The sequence below is a fragment of the Aquila chrysaetos genome, chromosome 12 (assembly GCF_900496995.4).
Source record: "Aquila chrysaetos chrysaetos chromosome 12, bAquChr1.4, whole genome shotgun sequence".
Taxonomy (NCBI): Eukaryota; Metazoa; Chordata; class Aves; order Accipitriformes; family Accipitridae; genus Aquila; species Aquila chrysaetos.
Window position 1 is genome coordinate 23,387,693 of NC_044015.1, and position 16,710 is coordinate 23,404,402.

A 16,710-nucleotide genomic window follows, 5' to 3' on the forward strand; every position below is an offset into this window, starting at 1 on the left:
TGCACTATCTACATAAGCCAAACAGATTTGTTTTGCATTATAGCTGACTTTCAAATAACACATTTAACTATATATAAAGATTATTTGTTCATAAACATGTGCTGCAGGGGAAAAAAAGTCAGATCCTGTGAAACCAAGTTTCTGCAAAGGTGTGAATTGGAAGGGGAGTTAGTTTTTATTCTGTCCTTTTTCCTTCCCCTGCATTTTACAGAACAGTTAGAGGAAAAATATTTATCAACTAGTGCCAAACAAACATTCGAAAGAACAATGCTATTCTTCCTCTCCTTTTAAGGAAGGCAAGCTGACATAAGACAGTTATAGTTTGTCTTTATTCATTTCTGAAGCATCAGATAAGCACATGAAGCTGTTGGGAGAGCTTATGCATTTATGTAGTTTAAAAGTGACAGCTAACCATATTAAATTGTAACCTCCCATTTCTCAACCATCATATAAAACACTGAGAACAGGCTGCCTTAAAACTATAATACTTATACACTTTCAAGACAGCACCTAAGAAGCTACAGGGAAGCAGAAAGGCACTGCTCCTCCTGCCTACCACAGCAAAACAACTGCAGACAGCCACACAACCAGTTATCCCGCAACTGTATCAACAGCATCATTGCACACTTGTGCTTTAAAGCTCTGCAAAGAGCACATCTAGGATGAAACCATGCTTATTTTAACTTATGATTATTAGAAAGACCTGTGAATGTCACTGACCAATGAAAAGAAATAACTTAATTATTACGGAAGGAAGAGGCAAGGTAGCAGGAGAATATGAGAAAAGAAGGACGAGACCACAAAAGTGAGAAGGGAGAGATGCCAGTTTAACAAGAACTTAATTAAAGGTAATGGTGAGATGGAAGCCTGAGAGGAAAAGAGAAACATCTTGTAAGACTACTTGTGCAAAAGCCAGAACAAAGAACATGAAAAGCAGCAGAGGGCAGACTGGGGAAGAAATAACTTAATAGAAATTCAGAAGAGATGTAACACTTAATCAGGCCATGAGGGAAGTATGTCTGCAGAAACGGTAACAGTATGCAAGTCTAAGAAACAATCTAGTTAGAGACTACATCCTGGTGACAGAGGAGCAATGTATTGCAGGTACAAGAAACTTCTCAATACATCTTGTAATTTTCCAAAGTACAAAAGATTGACCTACTTTTTAAAAAGTGTCCTTGAGTATGGATCAGTCCAATCACGTCTCATTTGGGACTAGGAGAAAGGTAGTATTCTTAGGCATGAATAAGTCGTTATCAAACCATGTGGCTATTTCCCTAGGTGATCCACGACTTGCCATAACACAAAATGAAAGTATGCTGCTCTTCCAGATATGCTAAAATAATTCCTAGTTTTGCTGCTTCAAGGCCTGCCAATGTTTGAAGTCACAATACTCATAATACACAACTATTTCAGCTTTAAAAGGATCAGAAGTGAATACATTAAAATAGTAATATATTAAAGATAATGAGGCCCAGAATTATTCTCACAGTTGAATACCTTTGATGTATTTATTGATACAACTTTTCCTACAGTAGCTGTTCAGAGAAATTCAGCAGCTGAAACTACTGAACTGAGCTGAAACTGATCATGCATTAGAGAAATGACTGTTCAGAAAGTGAACTTCTAATTAAATGAGTTCACAATTAATAAACTTTATAAATATAAATTCTAAAGATGATTAGTATTTGTAAATTCAAAACCTAACAAAAAAGAGCTTTAACAGTGCTTTGTTCTCTTTTTCTAAAAAAATTTGTGCAGGCTCAAAACAAGATTAATACTTCAATAAGAAAGGAAACAATGTTATATATGAAGTACGGATTGTCTCGAAGCAGAAAACAAACATGGCTACATAGCTCAAAAAGCATTGCTCTTGCTATTAAAAAAAAATAATAATCCATTGTTATTTTAAGAAGTAAAACCATTTTACTTGCAATAAAAGACTGTGCCATAGTTCTGCCTGGAATAAAACTTCCACAGGCTGATTGCTGCAGAACTTTTCCTTCTCAAGAGTCTCATTTCTTCAGTCCGATACCTACTGGCACTACTCCAGACTCCATTATACTATTGTAGAACTTTTTTGTGAGAATTGTGTCTGCATTCTCATTGAATTTAAAGACTAAATAACACCCTCAATTAGTCAGCAAGAATACAAGACTATCTGGTTACAGCAGAGCGCTCTAACGTTTGGAATAGATTCAAGCTCTCTATTATTACAGATCTCTCATTTACTTAATGGTAGGGCATCACAAGCCTTATTGGTGAAGGAAGGTAAGTGCTACATGCTGTCCAAATTCTCTGCAGCAAGCAACTCCTCTGGTATAGGGGCCATCATTGAGCAGCACAGTGTAAGGACTCCTTGGAATAGAAGCATAAGGCTGCCTTTTACTGCAACGTTAACTTTAGTGATTACCCTATCCACACATATTGCTCTCCAGTTTGAGTTAAACTGTGCTTTTTATTATCACAGGAGTACCTCAAAGCTCAAGCACTACTGATGCTTGACTTGGCGATGTGGCAGGGTAACAGCTACAATACAGCTTGGGTTAGTACAATTCATCACATGCTCATTCAGTCAATATTACTACAATTCAGGCAGCTACCATCAAATTGCAGAAGAGCTCTACTTTCAATCTTTAGTGTAGTTACTCTTACTTCATCACAAGGTACTCACAATGAGGCCCTTCTCTGAATGTATATATTGACGCTAAAGCTGGACTAGCTGGGACAATGAAAGATCCCAAAGCAAAAACAACTTCCAAACAGTTTGAATGGGAGTAGCACTGGATTCAGCAATGATGTGAAACATGTTCCATAGGGAACACATTTCTGTTCCTCTCTACCTCGAAGTCAGAACTGTGCAGTGATCACTCACCATTCATTTCTACTCTTTTCCTTCTATATCAGAAAGTCCTGAGATTTTTCTCCTGCCCTGCCCTGGACTTGGATAGCTTTTTTAGTTCCAGCCATCAGTTCCCATGAGGCATTAGATTTTATCAAAAAATTCAATAGTTATATTACAGATACTAAGAGAATACAGGACCTTGCTTTAGGTGACCAAAAAAAAAAAAAAAAAGGTAAGCTGACAAAATAAGACTACAAGAACAAATATTCAAAAGATGTCTTTATGGCAAGAAAAAAAAAAAGTATGGCATACACCATAAAATACCTCATCCAGGAATGTAAATTATTACATTTCTCGACTTATGAATGCTTAAAAATAATAATGTGATTTTAAACTGAACCATGACAGTTTACAAATGTAGAGAGTATTTTGAAAGCATGAATCAAGCACAAATTAATACAGTAACATTTACTCAAAACTACATAAAAACTTTTATATTGAACTACTCTAATTTATTTCTCTGAAATAATAAAACCTGTAGAAATATAAAAGCTAGCTTTCTTCCAAGCTCTTACTGTACCAATAGAATACAGAGTTGTGTAGCAGAATTACTTAACTTACTATAACTCACCTCCAACATCTACTTGCTTTTCAGTTTTTCCACACGGAAGATGCTTCACTGAAACTAAGTTACTGTCAGGCAGTTACGAAAAAAGACCTGCCAACACAGTAATGAAATAACAGACTTCATTAAGTAGCAAGTAGATGATGGGCAGACTCTGACTTTTGAGCTTCCTTCATGCCCTCACAAACAAGGAGGGGTGGTGATAACGAGGTTTTTGAAAAGGGTTACTGTCATGGTTTAACCCCAGCCAGCAACTAAGCACCACACAGCCACTCACTCACCACCCCCCACACCCAGAGGGATGGGGGAGAAAATTGGGAAAAGAAGTAAAACTCATGGGTTGAGATAACAGTTTAATAGAACAGAAAAGAAGAAACTGATAATGATAACACTAACAAAATGACAACAGTAATAATAAAAGGATTGAAATATACAAATGATGCACAGTGCAATTGCTCACTACCTGCCGATCAACACCCAGTTAGTCCCCCAGTGGCGATCCCCCAGGCCAACTCCCCCCAGTTTATATATTTGGCATAACATCACACAGTATGGAATACCCCTTTGGCCAGTTTGGGTCAGCTGTCCTGGCTGTCACCTCCCAACTTCTTGTGCCCCTCCAGCCTTCTTGCTGACTGGGCATCAGAAGCTGAAAAATCCTTGACTTAGTCTAAACATTACTTAGCAACAAATGAAAACATCAGTATTATCAACATTCTTCTCTGACCTAGCTCAAAAACATAGCACTATACCAGCTACTAGGAAAACAATTAACTCTATCCCAGCTGAAACCAGGACAGTTACCCTGACAATATATAGAAAAAGAGATAAGAACAGTTATGGTACTAAAATATTTCTAACGCTGAGCCAAATCTATTGATTTGGATAGGAATAGTTTTGGATAATGATAGGAACACAGAATATTCCAACATGAAACAATGCTTAAAAAGTGTTTCTGCATAGTTTCTTTACAATTTTCTAGGAAGCATTAAAAATCTTAATTATATACATCTCTCTGCCTGTATTCAGCAGGTACTACTACTACACTAGTCCAGTCTTTCTCCAAACTTCCACAGTTTCAGGCTTAAATTTTAAAGCAATCAATAAGTCAAATTCTACTTTCAAAGGCAGAACTTCATCCATAGGTCACCATGGTTGATGCAGCAACCCCTCTGCAGCAATGCAGACCACAAAGCCAAGAACAAATCATGTAGAATGAGATACAGAATACTTTTAATTCAGATGATCTAAGGAATAAACTTCCAGAATACCTAGACTAAGTAATTCCATAAAAGTCTTCCTTTATACTGGGGATGGGGAAAGAAGGAGCTTCTGTGAAGACTTAGTCCTATTAAAATAATAGTTAAAAAACCCACAACTTTCATCGCTTCACATCACTATCTATCATAACAAAACACAAAGATCAGTATGAGTTTAATCTATATCCATTTTCACGGTGTTTCCTCTGACTGCTACCTTCATGCTAAATAAACCAAAGCATTCTTTCAAAATGATCCTCTATGCTCACAGTGTTTAAAGTCAGACTCAAATCAAACACTTCAGTGACTACAGTAGGCATCCATGAAAAGCCACTTTTAACTACAGCAATGTCTTAGACACTCCTTATCAAGGTTACCATTTATGATAGGGAGTACTATGATCAGTTTTGGACCCCCAGTACAAAAACAAACAACAAAAAAAAATTTATAAACCTGACAGGTTCAGCAGAGGGCCATCATGATGGTCAGGAGGATGGAGCACTAGCCCTATAATGAGAAGCTGAAGGAAGAGGGCTTGATCATCCTGGAGAAAAAACAGCACTGGGAGAACCTAACAGCAGCTTCTCATTACCTAAGAGGCCACTGAGGAGACAGAGCCAGACTCAGACTCTTTACATGGGCACACAGCAGAAGACAGACAACAGACATGAACTGAATTTTCTTGTATCTAACTAGACACAAGAGAAAAAAAAAAAAGAAAAAAAAAAATCACTATTACAATAACAGAGTATTGTAACAAGTTGTCCAAAGACTGTGGAATCTGTCATTGGATGTTTTCAAGATCCATCTGCACAAAGCCCTCAACAACCCAGTCTGAATTCAGTGTGGATCCTGCTTTGAGCAGGCACTTGGATTAAGTGACCTCTTAAGGTGCCTTCTATCCTAAACCATTCCATGACTTTACTTTTTTTTTTTTTTTTTTTTTTTTTTTAATTAAAACAACATGAACAGGCTAGAGATATAACGGGACATGTATCACCTGAAGAAGTTTCAGGAAAAGCGGCACTTCAGATGTAGCCTGCTACCCATTATTTAACTGCACAGAGCTTATACAGCAAACATGCATGCAACAAGTGAAGAAAAGTGTCATCGGCAGTACCGGCAGATGACACAACTACACCAAACTTTTCATTCATACATGCATGGTAACTGAATAGCAACTCGCTAAAGATAAGTAAATAGGCAAGTACTTGCCCCATAGACAGTAGGCAATACAACAAAACACTTCTCTGTAACATCGAGAAACCTGATCAGCCAAACCCGGCAAGATGTTTTAAAGAAACTAATAAAGAGTTTCAGGACTCTACAGGCATTTGGCAGCTGATCCTACTTTCAGGGCAGCAGCATAGCATAGGGGTAGGCAGAAAACTTGATGGTAATACCACATAATTTCAGTCTCCAAATAAGTGTTGGTCACAGCACTCAGTCTTTGGGTTTAACTCCATTTCCATACCAGTGAAACTATTCTCTCTAAAGAAACATGCAACAATGGTGGTTACTCAAAAAGGATCATTCTCAACACTACCAAAGAAGAAAGTGATTTGAGAAACTGTGAAAAGCCTCAAGAGGCCATTGAGTCTAATTACTGAAAGGTCTCAGGAATACTAGCTCTGTGGTATTTACTAGCAAACAAGAAAAAGTTGAAGGATTACTGACTCTAGAAATATCTGTCTCCTTGCAGAAGAAAGTTTGGTGGAAGCAATCTACACCGAGCTAAGCATAACAGGGAATTGCAGATGAAGCGAGAGATAAGCAAGACTTCCAGTTTAATGACAGGTGAAGAAATAAGGGTTTGAAAATGTTACGCTGTGCGTAACTAACAAAAAAAGCTACAATTTTCAGGTCATGCTACCTTCCTTCTGTAGAGTAGGATGCCTAGCTTCTGCTCAACACAGTACAAAGGAAGAAAATCTGGTTTAGGGTTAAGTGGAGCTTTTCAAAGAGTTGTTACCTCTAAGCAACCTTTGTATTTGTGTTTTGCAGACCTTACCTTCTAGAATGGCACTGGGCAATTTTCATAGCTTTTAAAAAAAAAACACCATGCAAGATAAACGATTTTGTAATAGTTCATGATTATTTGTGTAGTTTTCAGATTAGTTTTGCAGTCAAAATACTACTGAGACAATGTAAAGACAGAATACAATTCAAATTACTAAAGACAGAATGCAACAGCATACCATGTTACAGTGCGAAGAAATAACAGCTATAATGAGAAAAGTATACTGTTGCTCATAGCACACTCATTGGTAGACATAGTTTCATATTGCATACCCCACACAGAGGTAGAGAGAGGAACAGTACAGTTATTTCAGGTCAAGGGCAGCAACCTTACTCAGAAGCCTGGGCACAGTCCAAAAGCATGCCCATTTACGCAGTACGCACTGAGCGCACACAGAAACCCAGAGCACATTTTTCTTGGCTCTAGGTTGGTGGCTAGTCGCAGCATAACAAATACAATGTGAGGGGAATGCGTTTAGGCAACCAAGAAGAGGACTCCGAGAAGGTCACAGTCAGCTATGTCACTACAAGCAGGTGTTCTGAATTGCTCTGCATTGCTAAAGCTCAAAAGTTTCTACAAGCATTTGAGAAGGCGGCAACAAAGCAGAACTGTTGTAGAGGAAATTCTAAGTTTCAGTAGAAGTCTGCATCTCAATAACAAAGTAACACATAAAGAAAAACCTTAGAGCTATTAGTTTTTCCACAAGCTTGTGCTCTCGCCTGAGCTGTGGCTGTAGCTCTCCCTCATGGATAACAGCAGAAAAAGACTTCTTGCTAGTTCCTTGCAAAGCAAAAAAGAAAATAGTTTCATATTACTGCACACACTTACGCTAGATCTTGGCTTAGACAGCAATCATTTTATGCAAGTTAGTAAGAGAGAAACCACTAATTAACTACCCAGGCCCAAAACAAAGGCATTCTGAATGCTAGGAGTAGGGCTGAGTCATCTGGTTTCTCCTGTCTCTGTACCCTCCAGCTGAAGACAGCTTTTCTGAGCCCCAGGCAGGTTTTTCTACAAGATTAGATTTTAGATGCATTTTCTAGTAATCCTTCTGTATGTTTTGTCTTTCATTTTGGGTTTTGTTGGGTTTTTTTTTCTAAATACTAGTGCACATACAGCAAGTAGTGGACTGAACAGTCATATTCACATTCTGGATAAACCTACTTCAATGTAGTTGCACAGATTTTTTTTTTTTTTTTTTTTTTTTTGACACCTGCCACCTTTTCACAAAGCAGCACAGGTTCCCTTTAAAGCTTTTACATACATGGAAGCAGTCTATTAATCTGCAGCAACGTAATTTCACTCTTTTTATCAAACAGTCCTGGGAGACTCAACTAGAACAGGTCCCTTCATGCAAAGTACACTAGCAAGGCTCACCCAAACATCTTCAGAACCTAACAAAATGAGGCAAACTAACAAAAGAGAATAACATCCTAAATATACAAAAATGGAATAAAAATGCATGACTTGCTTCGAGTTACAACTGCCACTTGCTATGTTTAAACTTCTGTGTTATACTGGAAAGCTCCTCCAAATGTTTGAACACATCCATCACTTCTGATCATACTTAAACACTGCCAAACTGTAGGTTCATGGGCAGTCCAGCCAATGACATAAGCAAAACATCTACTTCCACTCTGTCAGAAAAAAAAAGCTGAGAAGCCCAATGACAGGCAAGTGCATACGTCATGTGTCACCCAAGATTAGCTGTGTAAAACCCTATTCGATATACACTGTGTCAACAACTCTGTTGACCTCTCTCAACTTAAATGAGCCTTTCCCATTGCTTTAGGCATGTCTAACCTCTAAAGCCCCAAGCATACATTGTTCTTCCTTTATGCATTTTTCTCTCCACAGGAGGGATGCCAAACACTTGGGTTTCAGTAGTTCAATTCACACAAAACTAGATGTCCATACCCTAGCATCCTCTTGGATTCTAATGGACACAGCTGGGTGATAGGAAAGGCCAGTGTGTCTAGGAGCAGATTCTAAAACCTTTTATTTTGTCACCTTTCCATATATTACAAATTCCTTCCTATTAACTCCATTCCTGTTATTCCCTTGCCCTAATCTTGCAGTTCCAAACTCTTTACCCTAATTACCTTCTATTACTCCTTTCAGTCCCTTCTTCCAGCAGAAAACTGTATGAGTTAAATACCTTTTTGAAAGTAATCCAACTTCATTCTCCAGTTGTGCAAGTACTTTACTTTAAACTACATGGATACTGAGGAAAAATTCTCACTAGAGGGATAACGGACAATATCCAGCTCCTTTATGTAGCACCCCTTAAGGTTTTATTTTTGAAGCAATCAAACCTTAAGAAGATATTCTGCTGCTTCTTGATTGAAGCAATGATATCTAATATTCAAGATAAAGCCCATAAAACAGACACAGGATTACATTTTTGTGGATGAAAGGTAACATATAACTTCATTTTATTTTACAAATGTTGTACACTACAGCCTTTTTTCCTTTTACAATCCTATACTGTATAACCCTATTTCAACAGTTACCACTTCTGAGTGTTTATTTAATATGGGTTTAGTGTCTTTCTTTAAAGAACTACAATGCTTAGGTGAACCAAAGCAGAAGTGTAAAGGTTGAGGGGCAAGAGGGTGAAGAGGTGCTCAGCATTTCAACAGTTTTTGCCTTTTTTTTTTTTTTTAATATGGCACAAATATGAATTACAATCCCCACTCACACATTGTCAGTAAGGTTGAGATCATTTGCATTCAATTAACATAGTAATTCATAGCAACAAACTGCTATCCCCTAGTAACAGCAGCTGTTAGAAGAGAAACATTTGTTGTTTGTGTTTGCACACAACCAGACAGTATTTGTATTACAGCACAAAACATCATTTAGTTAAATAGTAAAGATGAGTTTAAAGTTTTATTTCAATACTTTTTATTCTCAAAAAAAAAAAAAAAAAAAAGAAAAAAACATTCCAGAAATCAGTCTTTTCGGACCTTGCTCAGTAACAAAGTCTTGGGCATTAAATTTTTTTCTTGATTTTAACTGACAGGGAAGAAAGTACAAAGAATACTGACCTGACTTCTGCTGGTTTTCCTTCATTCTTCCTCTCTATAAATCTTTCTCCAATACTCAATAGGGGGAAAAAATAGAACCACTGGTCTTTAAAACAGATTTTATGAGTCAATTCCCTAAACGGAGGCAACGCTTTCAACTGTCAAGACACTCACTGATCATCAATGCTGAAGTCGCTTCTGTTTGCAGAAAGAGCTCATGATGGATTAGTTTTTTCCTGATACCCAGGATAATGTAGTTTCTCAAAAAAGATAACTTATGATTCTAAAAAACCCAAATACTACAACTGAAGTCATAATTGCATTTACATATAACAAATTCCCCCCTCCCAAGAGGAAATGAAGCTTTTCCAAGGAAACAGACTTTTTGAGAGCAACTCAAATAGAGAAACAGTGCATTTTTCTTTCCATGCTTTACTCCAAGGAAGTAACACAGAACACTAACAAGTTACTATAAGCAAACAGTTCTATGTCATTCTATTTTGGATGATTTTAGAAAGTTGTGGTTAAAACATACTGTAAACTGCAAGTGATACCACCTCTCAGTTCTACAAAACTCATGAGTGGTGTAATAGCTCTTACAGAAGAACATCTGTGACTAATGGAGCTAGCACTAATTAAGTGATCTTTGACCTACTAAGGTAGGTTACCATAACATATACAGCTTACTTATACATTGCTACTTGATACGAGTTGTACTGGACCTTGCCCCATTGTCTGACAGCAGACAAGTAAGTGAAAGTTGCCTCTTCTTTCCTTCCTGCTATCATTTCTATAAGTGATTATTCTATATCGAAATTAACACACACAATAGGAAGAGTCTGAGTAAGATAACTATTTTGTTACACATTCAAACACATTTGATTTTCTAAAAGATTTTTTAGGTTTGTGGGTTTTTTGGTTTTGGGGGGTTTTTTTTGGTTTTTTTTAATTTATACATTATTTCACTTTTCAACTTTGGCCAGCAGTGATACTGAACCATTGCTAACATTCCAGCAAAACTTAAAAAAAGCACACAAAACAGAAAACAGACTGTTATTCCAGGAAAACACAATATAATAGCATATCTTACTTTGAACATAAAGTATGTATAAGCATAAATACTTAAGTGTGGATTCTTAAATAAACAATGTGAGGAAGGAAGAACTTTTGCAGGTAAAGTTCAGAGGTGCACTAGAACACTTCCATGGTTCACTTGATTGTTAAGGCCAGTGTTTTGCTGTTTATATTCAAGACTGCAATGTTCACCTTTGCCCTTAGGAAGCCCAAAACTAGAATTTCACCTTCCAGAATTCAAGCAGCTGAAATTCATCTCATACTAACATGACACAACATTTTCAGGCATTATATACACCAAGGTTAACAAAGGAATTCACACATATAAAACTAAATCACCACTATTCCTCACACACTTTACTTGGTTAACCTCAAGCAGCAACTACACTACCAGTCCTCTTCCAGACTACATAGATTGCCAAGTGAAATTCTTCTCCATAGGAATAAGTAAACAAATTTAGGACAGCCTTACTCTCCCAACTTCTCCCTCTTCCCAAAGAGGCAGAGAGAAATACAACACAAATTAGAGGGTACACTAGGCCCTAGAGATTTTTATCGTTACTGCACAAAGGTTTACCACTTGTTATTATATGTCAGCATCACATACCAGCACAAGTATGCTGGAATATGTAAAGATGTGGCACCATGACAATCCTGTCGAAAAGTATGCTATAATTCACTTTAGCAACAAAGCATTAAGAGATGAATGATACATGACCTAATGAGACTAAAGGAGGATGAGGCAATGGTAATAACTGGATACTTTTGTCTAGGCTGGAGGTATAGGCAATGTAGCTTACCTACTGCCTAGTCTTGATAGGTAGCATTCTGTAAGGCTCCCGGCAAGGTTTGCCTCACAGGGAAACATAGATAAAAGAACAAAGACCAGTGCGCAAAAACCATCTTCAGAAATAGCACTCAAGCAGCAGCACAGCTATTACTGAAACAACTGAACGTTGGATGTTAGAGTTCGGAATCTACGGCCACAACACAGTACCAGTAGTAAATAAAACCTAAGCTGTGGAGGGACTCAAAAGCATAAAGCAACACGTATGCACAAGCGGAACAATCAAGTTTGCAAGCATGGTACATCATTTAGCAACTGCATTTCTAATAGATTTGAGAATGCAAAATTGCTTCAGAGAGGAAGATGAGACAAGCAAAGGATGAGCTATCAGAAAGACTGCAGTACAGATAGAGGAAAAGGGACAGATCAGGTCAGGCTCTCACAACTCCATTCAAATGCTGAGTTAGCTGGAATATAATTCATAAATTATCTCCACTTTCCAATTCTCACTAATCTTATATTAAGTGGACCAAAGATTATTACATCTGAATGCCTCAGATTTTTAACACTGGACCCAGCAAAATCGAAGATTCATACGAGAAGGACACATTCCAAATATAGTCTTCAGCATTAAGGCTAATGCTCACTTTGAGTACATTGACCCTCAAGCTAATACATGCATTGCCATTGTCAAGTCCTGCAGATCAACATCAGAAGATTTCCAAGCAAAATAGTTTATGGGGACAACCCAGGACCCACATTATACTTATTTCAGGGATAGGGAGATTACTCTGGACAAGTTCTAGCCTGCTCCTGTCAACTGAATGCTGCTAGTAGTGGGAATGTACTAAATGCACTTCAAAACCACACTGGACTTCATCTACATCTGAAGATATGCTCCAGTCTGAATGTAATCTAGTTTGCGTGCTCCAAGATCACTCCTCAATAAAGGCAGAGCAAGGTAAGCATGGACAACTGGGAGATTCACTTTAAAAGAATACTCTTGATCTGAATTAAAACGTAGATGCTCCCAGAACATCTGCATGGCCTAGTCTTTCTTACAAACACCATTATAATACATTAAGTGTGAAAATCTTGCACTACAGTGTCAGTAACTCTCCCAGCTCACCATTTTTATTCCCTTCTATATAGCTTTTCTCCTTTTTTACAACAGTATTTCACTAAATTAAGCAGAGATACCTGAAAAATATCATCCCTCCCCACGAGTTTGATAGAAGAGTAACTCTCAGCAATAGTTTGCAATCTTGTTGTTTTTACTCCATGCAAACAACGTAAGGTAGCAAATGCATGAGTTGTCAGCACCATATAAATTTTTGACATATGACAAAGTTACCTAATTTCACGAAGTGCTTAAAGATATCATGTGTATGAAAGGAATTAGGTAAAATAAAACTGGATTGTTGCTTAATCACAGGTATACTATTACTTAAGTCTGTTGAGTAAGTTCATTTCACCATCGCAATCTAGTACCAGGGTAAGTTTGTAACGACTACAAGGTATCTTAACTGTACTACTCTAACATACCAAGTCTTTGGCATATGGTCAATAATCTACAGCCACAAATACGCTAAAATTGTGAAAGGATTGAGTCTGAGGTATATTCTTCAGCTGCCACGCTTTGTGGTACCCGAGGGCTTCACAGGAGATGAACAAATACACACCCTGGCACACGTATACCAGTAAGGCATCCTCAGAGGCAACAAACCAGATACCACCTCTTTGAAATTGTTACCCGCGTACCTCACACGGCAGCATTAAAACCATAGCTGGGGTCCATTATTTGCCTATGCAGATAAGGCGTCCTAGGACATCCCTGGGAGTCAACTGTTCGTTAATACTAGTCCACAGTCAGGAAAACGGAGAAAACGAATATAATTTGACTAACAAGGTGGCGGCGGCCGGATACTCGCAAGAGCGGCATCGACTGCACCTGAGGGAAGGCGGGAGGGGGAAGCGGCCTGAGCCCCCTCCCCGGGAGGAGGCTGTGGGCAGCAGCGCCCCGTAACAGCCGGGAGGCGGGCGGCCCCTCCGCCGGGCCGAGAGCCGACGAGGGCTTCCACAGCTCTCGCTCGCCTCGGCCTCCCGGCGCCCGCACCGCCGCTCGCCCCCGGCGCCCCTCCCGCCCCGCGCACCCCAGGCCTGGCCCCCGGCCCCGCCGCCCGCCTCCCCCGGCCGCTCCCCGCCGCGCTCACCCGTGCTGGGCTGCCGCCCGCCGCTTGTTGAGCAGGCAGAGGAGGGCGCAGGCGGCGGCCGTGGCCCCGGCGATGGCGGAGTGGCGCACGGTGAGGTACTTGCTGTAGGCGGCCATGGTGCCAGCCGCGGAGCCCAGCCGAGCCGAGCGGAGCCGAGGCCAGCCGAGCAGGCGCGGGGAATGCCGGGACGGGGGGGCGGGGCGGAGCGGAGTCGGGACGGCGGGCAGCGAGCCGCGCCGCGCTTCGCCGGGGGAGCGACGGCGCGGGCAGGTTGTGCGGTGGGGACGGCGGTGATTAACGCTCCTTCCCCACCTCCCACGGCAGCGGGCGCGCCCCCGCGCCGGGGAGCGGGTGAAAGGGAAGGGGCGTTCCCTCCTGCGCCAGCAGGGCCGGGCCTGCCGCCGGCAGTTCTCGCCTGCAGGTCGGGCTGAGGAGCCTGGCGGCCGGGCCGGCGCCTCGGCCTCGGCTTCGGCCTCGGCTTTAATTTTGTCAGGCGTCCTCGGCTGGGCACCTCCTGCCTGGGGGGCTCCGGTCGTTCGCTTCCACGGGGAGTCTTTTGCAGGTGTACAGTGTGATTTCTGAGTGTGAATTACGAGTGCCATATAAATGTGGTGGCAATACAAAATCAACCTTTAAGAGAGGCTTTGATGTCAGTTTTGCCACGCTGTCTTTTTTTTTAGGGCCGTGAGAGCAGCTGTCAAGAGGGTGGAACAAGTTGTCACCTGTGTAAGTCCAGGAAAACAATCCCTATCACGGGCAGAGCCACACCAGGTACAGCTGGAGATACCAGCCAGCCTTCTCCTACAAAACCAGTTATACTCGCACAGGTGCTTTTTCCAGCAGAGTTAATAACAGTTTGCAAAGTCGAGCTATACCAGCAAAAACACCCATGCCAGCATAACTGTATTTACACTGGATCTTCCCCTGGGGTCATATCCCTCAGAAGGACACCCGATAATGTATATGAAGTGGCTGTGCTTTCTACAGGAACTGGTTAGCTGTTTTCAAAGCCTGTATTGGTGCAATGGTTAACACTGAAATGACAAAACAATTTCTCTGGTCAAACTTAAATGCAGATCAAAAAGCGGTTAGAATCAATGTATCTGGTTTTAGTCTAAAAAAGGTTTTCATACAGGCTTTTAAAAATATTTGAATATCTTTGAACGTTGTGCATTTGTTACTGTAGTATAGGAGTGTGCGCATAGGTCAGTCCATGTATTGAGTACTCCTGTTTCTTTCAGATATGTCTGCCTGGAGTAACAGGGCTGAAGCTGCAGTTTGATGAAAAGTAATCTCTGTTTCTTCATTGTGAATCACCACATATACTTCTCTTTCTCACTCCCTCTCCCCATCCTTGGTATCATCGGGCATTTTGGGGCAAATTTACGTTTTGATGTAAAAGCTGGAGTCTCAAAACATCAAATTGTTCACATGTATAAGAGCACGAGAGTCAGGACTACTGAATCTAGTTCTCTGGCACTTGTTCTGTGACCTTAGACAAATGGGTAATCGCCCTACTGTAAAATATCTGCTGTACATTGGTGTTTTGGGGAAAAAAAAAATCAAAACTAATTAAAGTGTTTCTGATCCTCAGGAAAACATAGAGCAGAATCACACAGCATTAATAAAGTCATCTTGTTTTATAAGATGAATGTTTGTAAAAATATCTTGGTTTTTTAAATCTTAGCTACTTTAGCAGTAGGTAAATGTGAGAAACTAAAACCAGGTGGTTTCTTCATCAAAGTAAAATGCTTATATTAAAATCATTACAAAAATGAACAGTTCTAAAAGTTTTCAGGTTTACTGCATCTTTAAAGTACAGTTTTGCTGCTACTTATAATCTCAATATCTGTGCAGAGATCAAGACTGCTGTGATATGCATTTCTTTACAAGTCTTCTTCCCTTAAGCTTAGGCTGGTTGTACCCTTCCACAGAACTAGCTATCTAATATAGCCTAACTTTGTTTACATACAATGTCCATCTGTTTGGGCCATGCTGACCTTTGTTGTTTGCATGACTGCATGACTTGCGTTCTGCTATGTTTGTCTTCTGCGGTGTCCTTATCCTGCTTTTTCAGGCTAGCCAATATCATGTCCTACTACATATTTCATTTCTCTTCTAACTTGTCCTTAAATAATTTCACATACACCTATCATCTTCTGAGAAACTTTCTCCTGCATCCGATCCATCACTATTTCTTCTACTGCCTCCACTCTTGAATGTTGCTTTTTTTCAGAATAACTTTGTTAGCATGATTGATAAATGGGCACTTTGTTCAAAACATGAGGTTTTTATTGATCCATTGTTTCATCAGTTTCCAACAACACTCATGGCTAAGCATGTCCTTGATGAAATCACCCACACTGATCAAATGCTTTTGTGACAAAAGCTCCTTCTTTGTTCTGCAGTTTGAGAGCTGCTGCATTTCGATACTTTATACGTTGCAGCCATTTTGCATTCTTGGTATTCTTGGTGCAAGTCAGCTGTGAGATTTTTCCCAGGTAGCAAATAACAGCAACATTAATTCAAATGTATCTCAAATGTAAAAGCTAGAGGTGTAAAGGGGTAGCTTGAAAGAAAACACAGCAAAGAGTACTATGCCTGTCACCTGTATTACTAATAGTGTGTGTAGTTTCTCTGAAGAAGCAAGATCAAATTAACAACTGTGCTTTTAATGTGGTCCATGGTATGGTTCAAACTTCTTACTAGCTATGTAAGAACATTCATAGAAAGGAAGCTATTTAAACAAGAAAGCGCACTCTGGAAGACTGAAGCCTGTAAGAAGAAAAATGCATATTTACTATTAAAGCCTTAAAACCCTATAATGGACATGTCGTGGTTTAACCCCAGCTGGTAAC

The 16,710-nt window shown here is 39.8% G+C and overlaps 1 protein-coding gene and 1 long non-coding RNA gene across 4 annotated transcripts in view; one reads left to right on the forward strand and one right to left on the reverse strand.

Annotated features, from left to right (window-relative positions):
• ABCD3 (ATP binding cassette subfamily D member 3) overlaps positions 1–14,032 on the reverse strand; it is a 33,924-nt gene extending 19,892 nt beyond the window's left edge. The window contains exon 1 of one of the 3 annotated variants that reach the window (XM_030032399.1): positions 13,853–14,032. In XM_030032399.1, the coding sequence (XP_029888259.1) occupies positions 13,853–13,968 (116 nt within the window). In that variant the 5' untranslated portion in view covers positions 13,969–14,032. Of the gene's footprint in view, positions 1–11,652; positions 13,692–13,852 lie in introns of those variants that run through there. The other 2 variants (XM_030032400.2, XM_041127842.1) reach the window with 2 other exon arrangements.
• Positions 14,033–14,066: 34 nt separating this feature from the next.
• Positions 14,067–15,500, forward strand: LOC115348925. Its single transcript, XR_003925969.2, has 3 exons — positions 14,067–14,142; positions 14,533–14,623; positions 15,094–15,500. It is a non-coding gene; the product is annotated as an uncharacterized LOC115348925 (long non-coding RNA).
• The last annotated feature ends 1,210 nt before the right edge of the window (positions 15,501–16,710 follow it).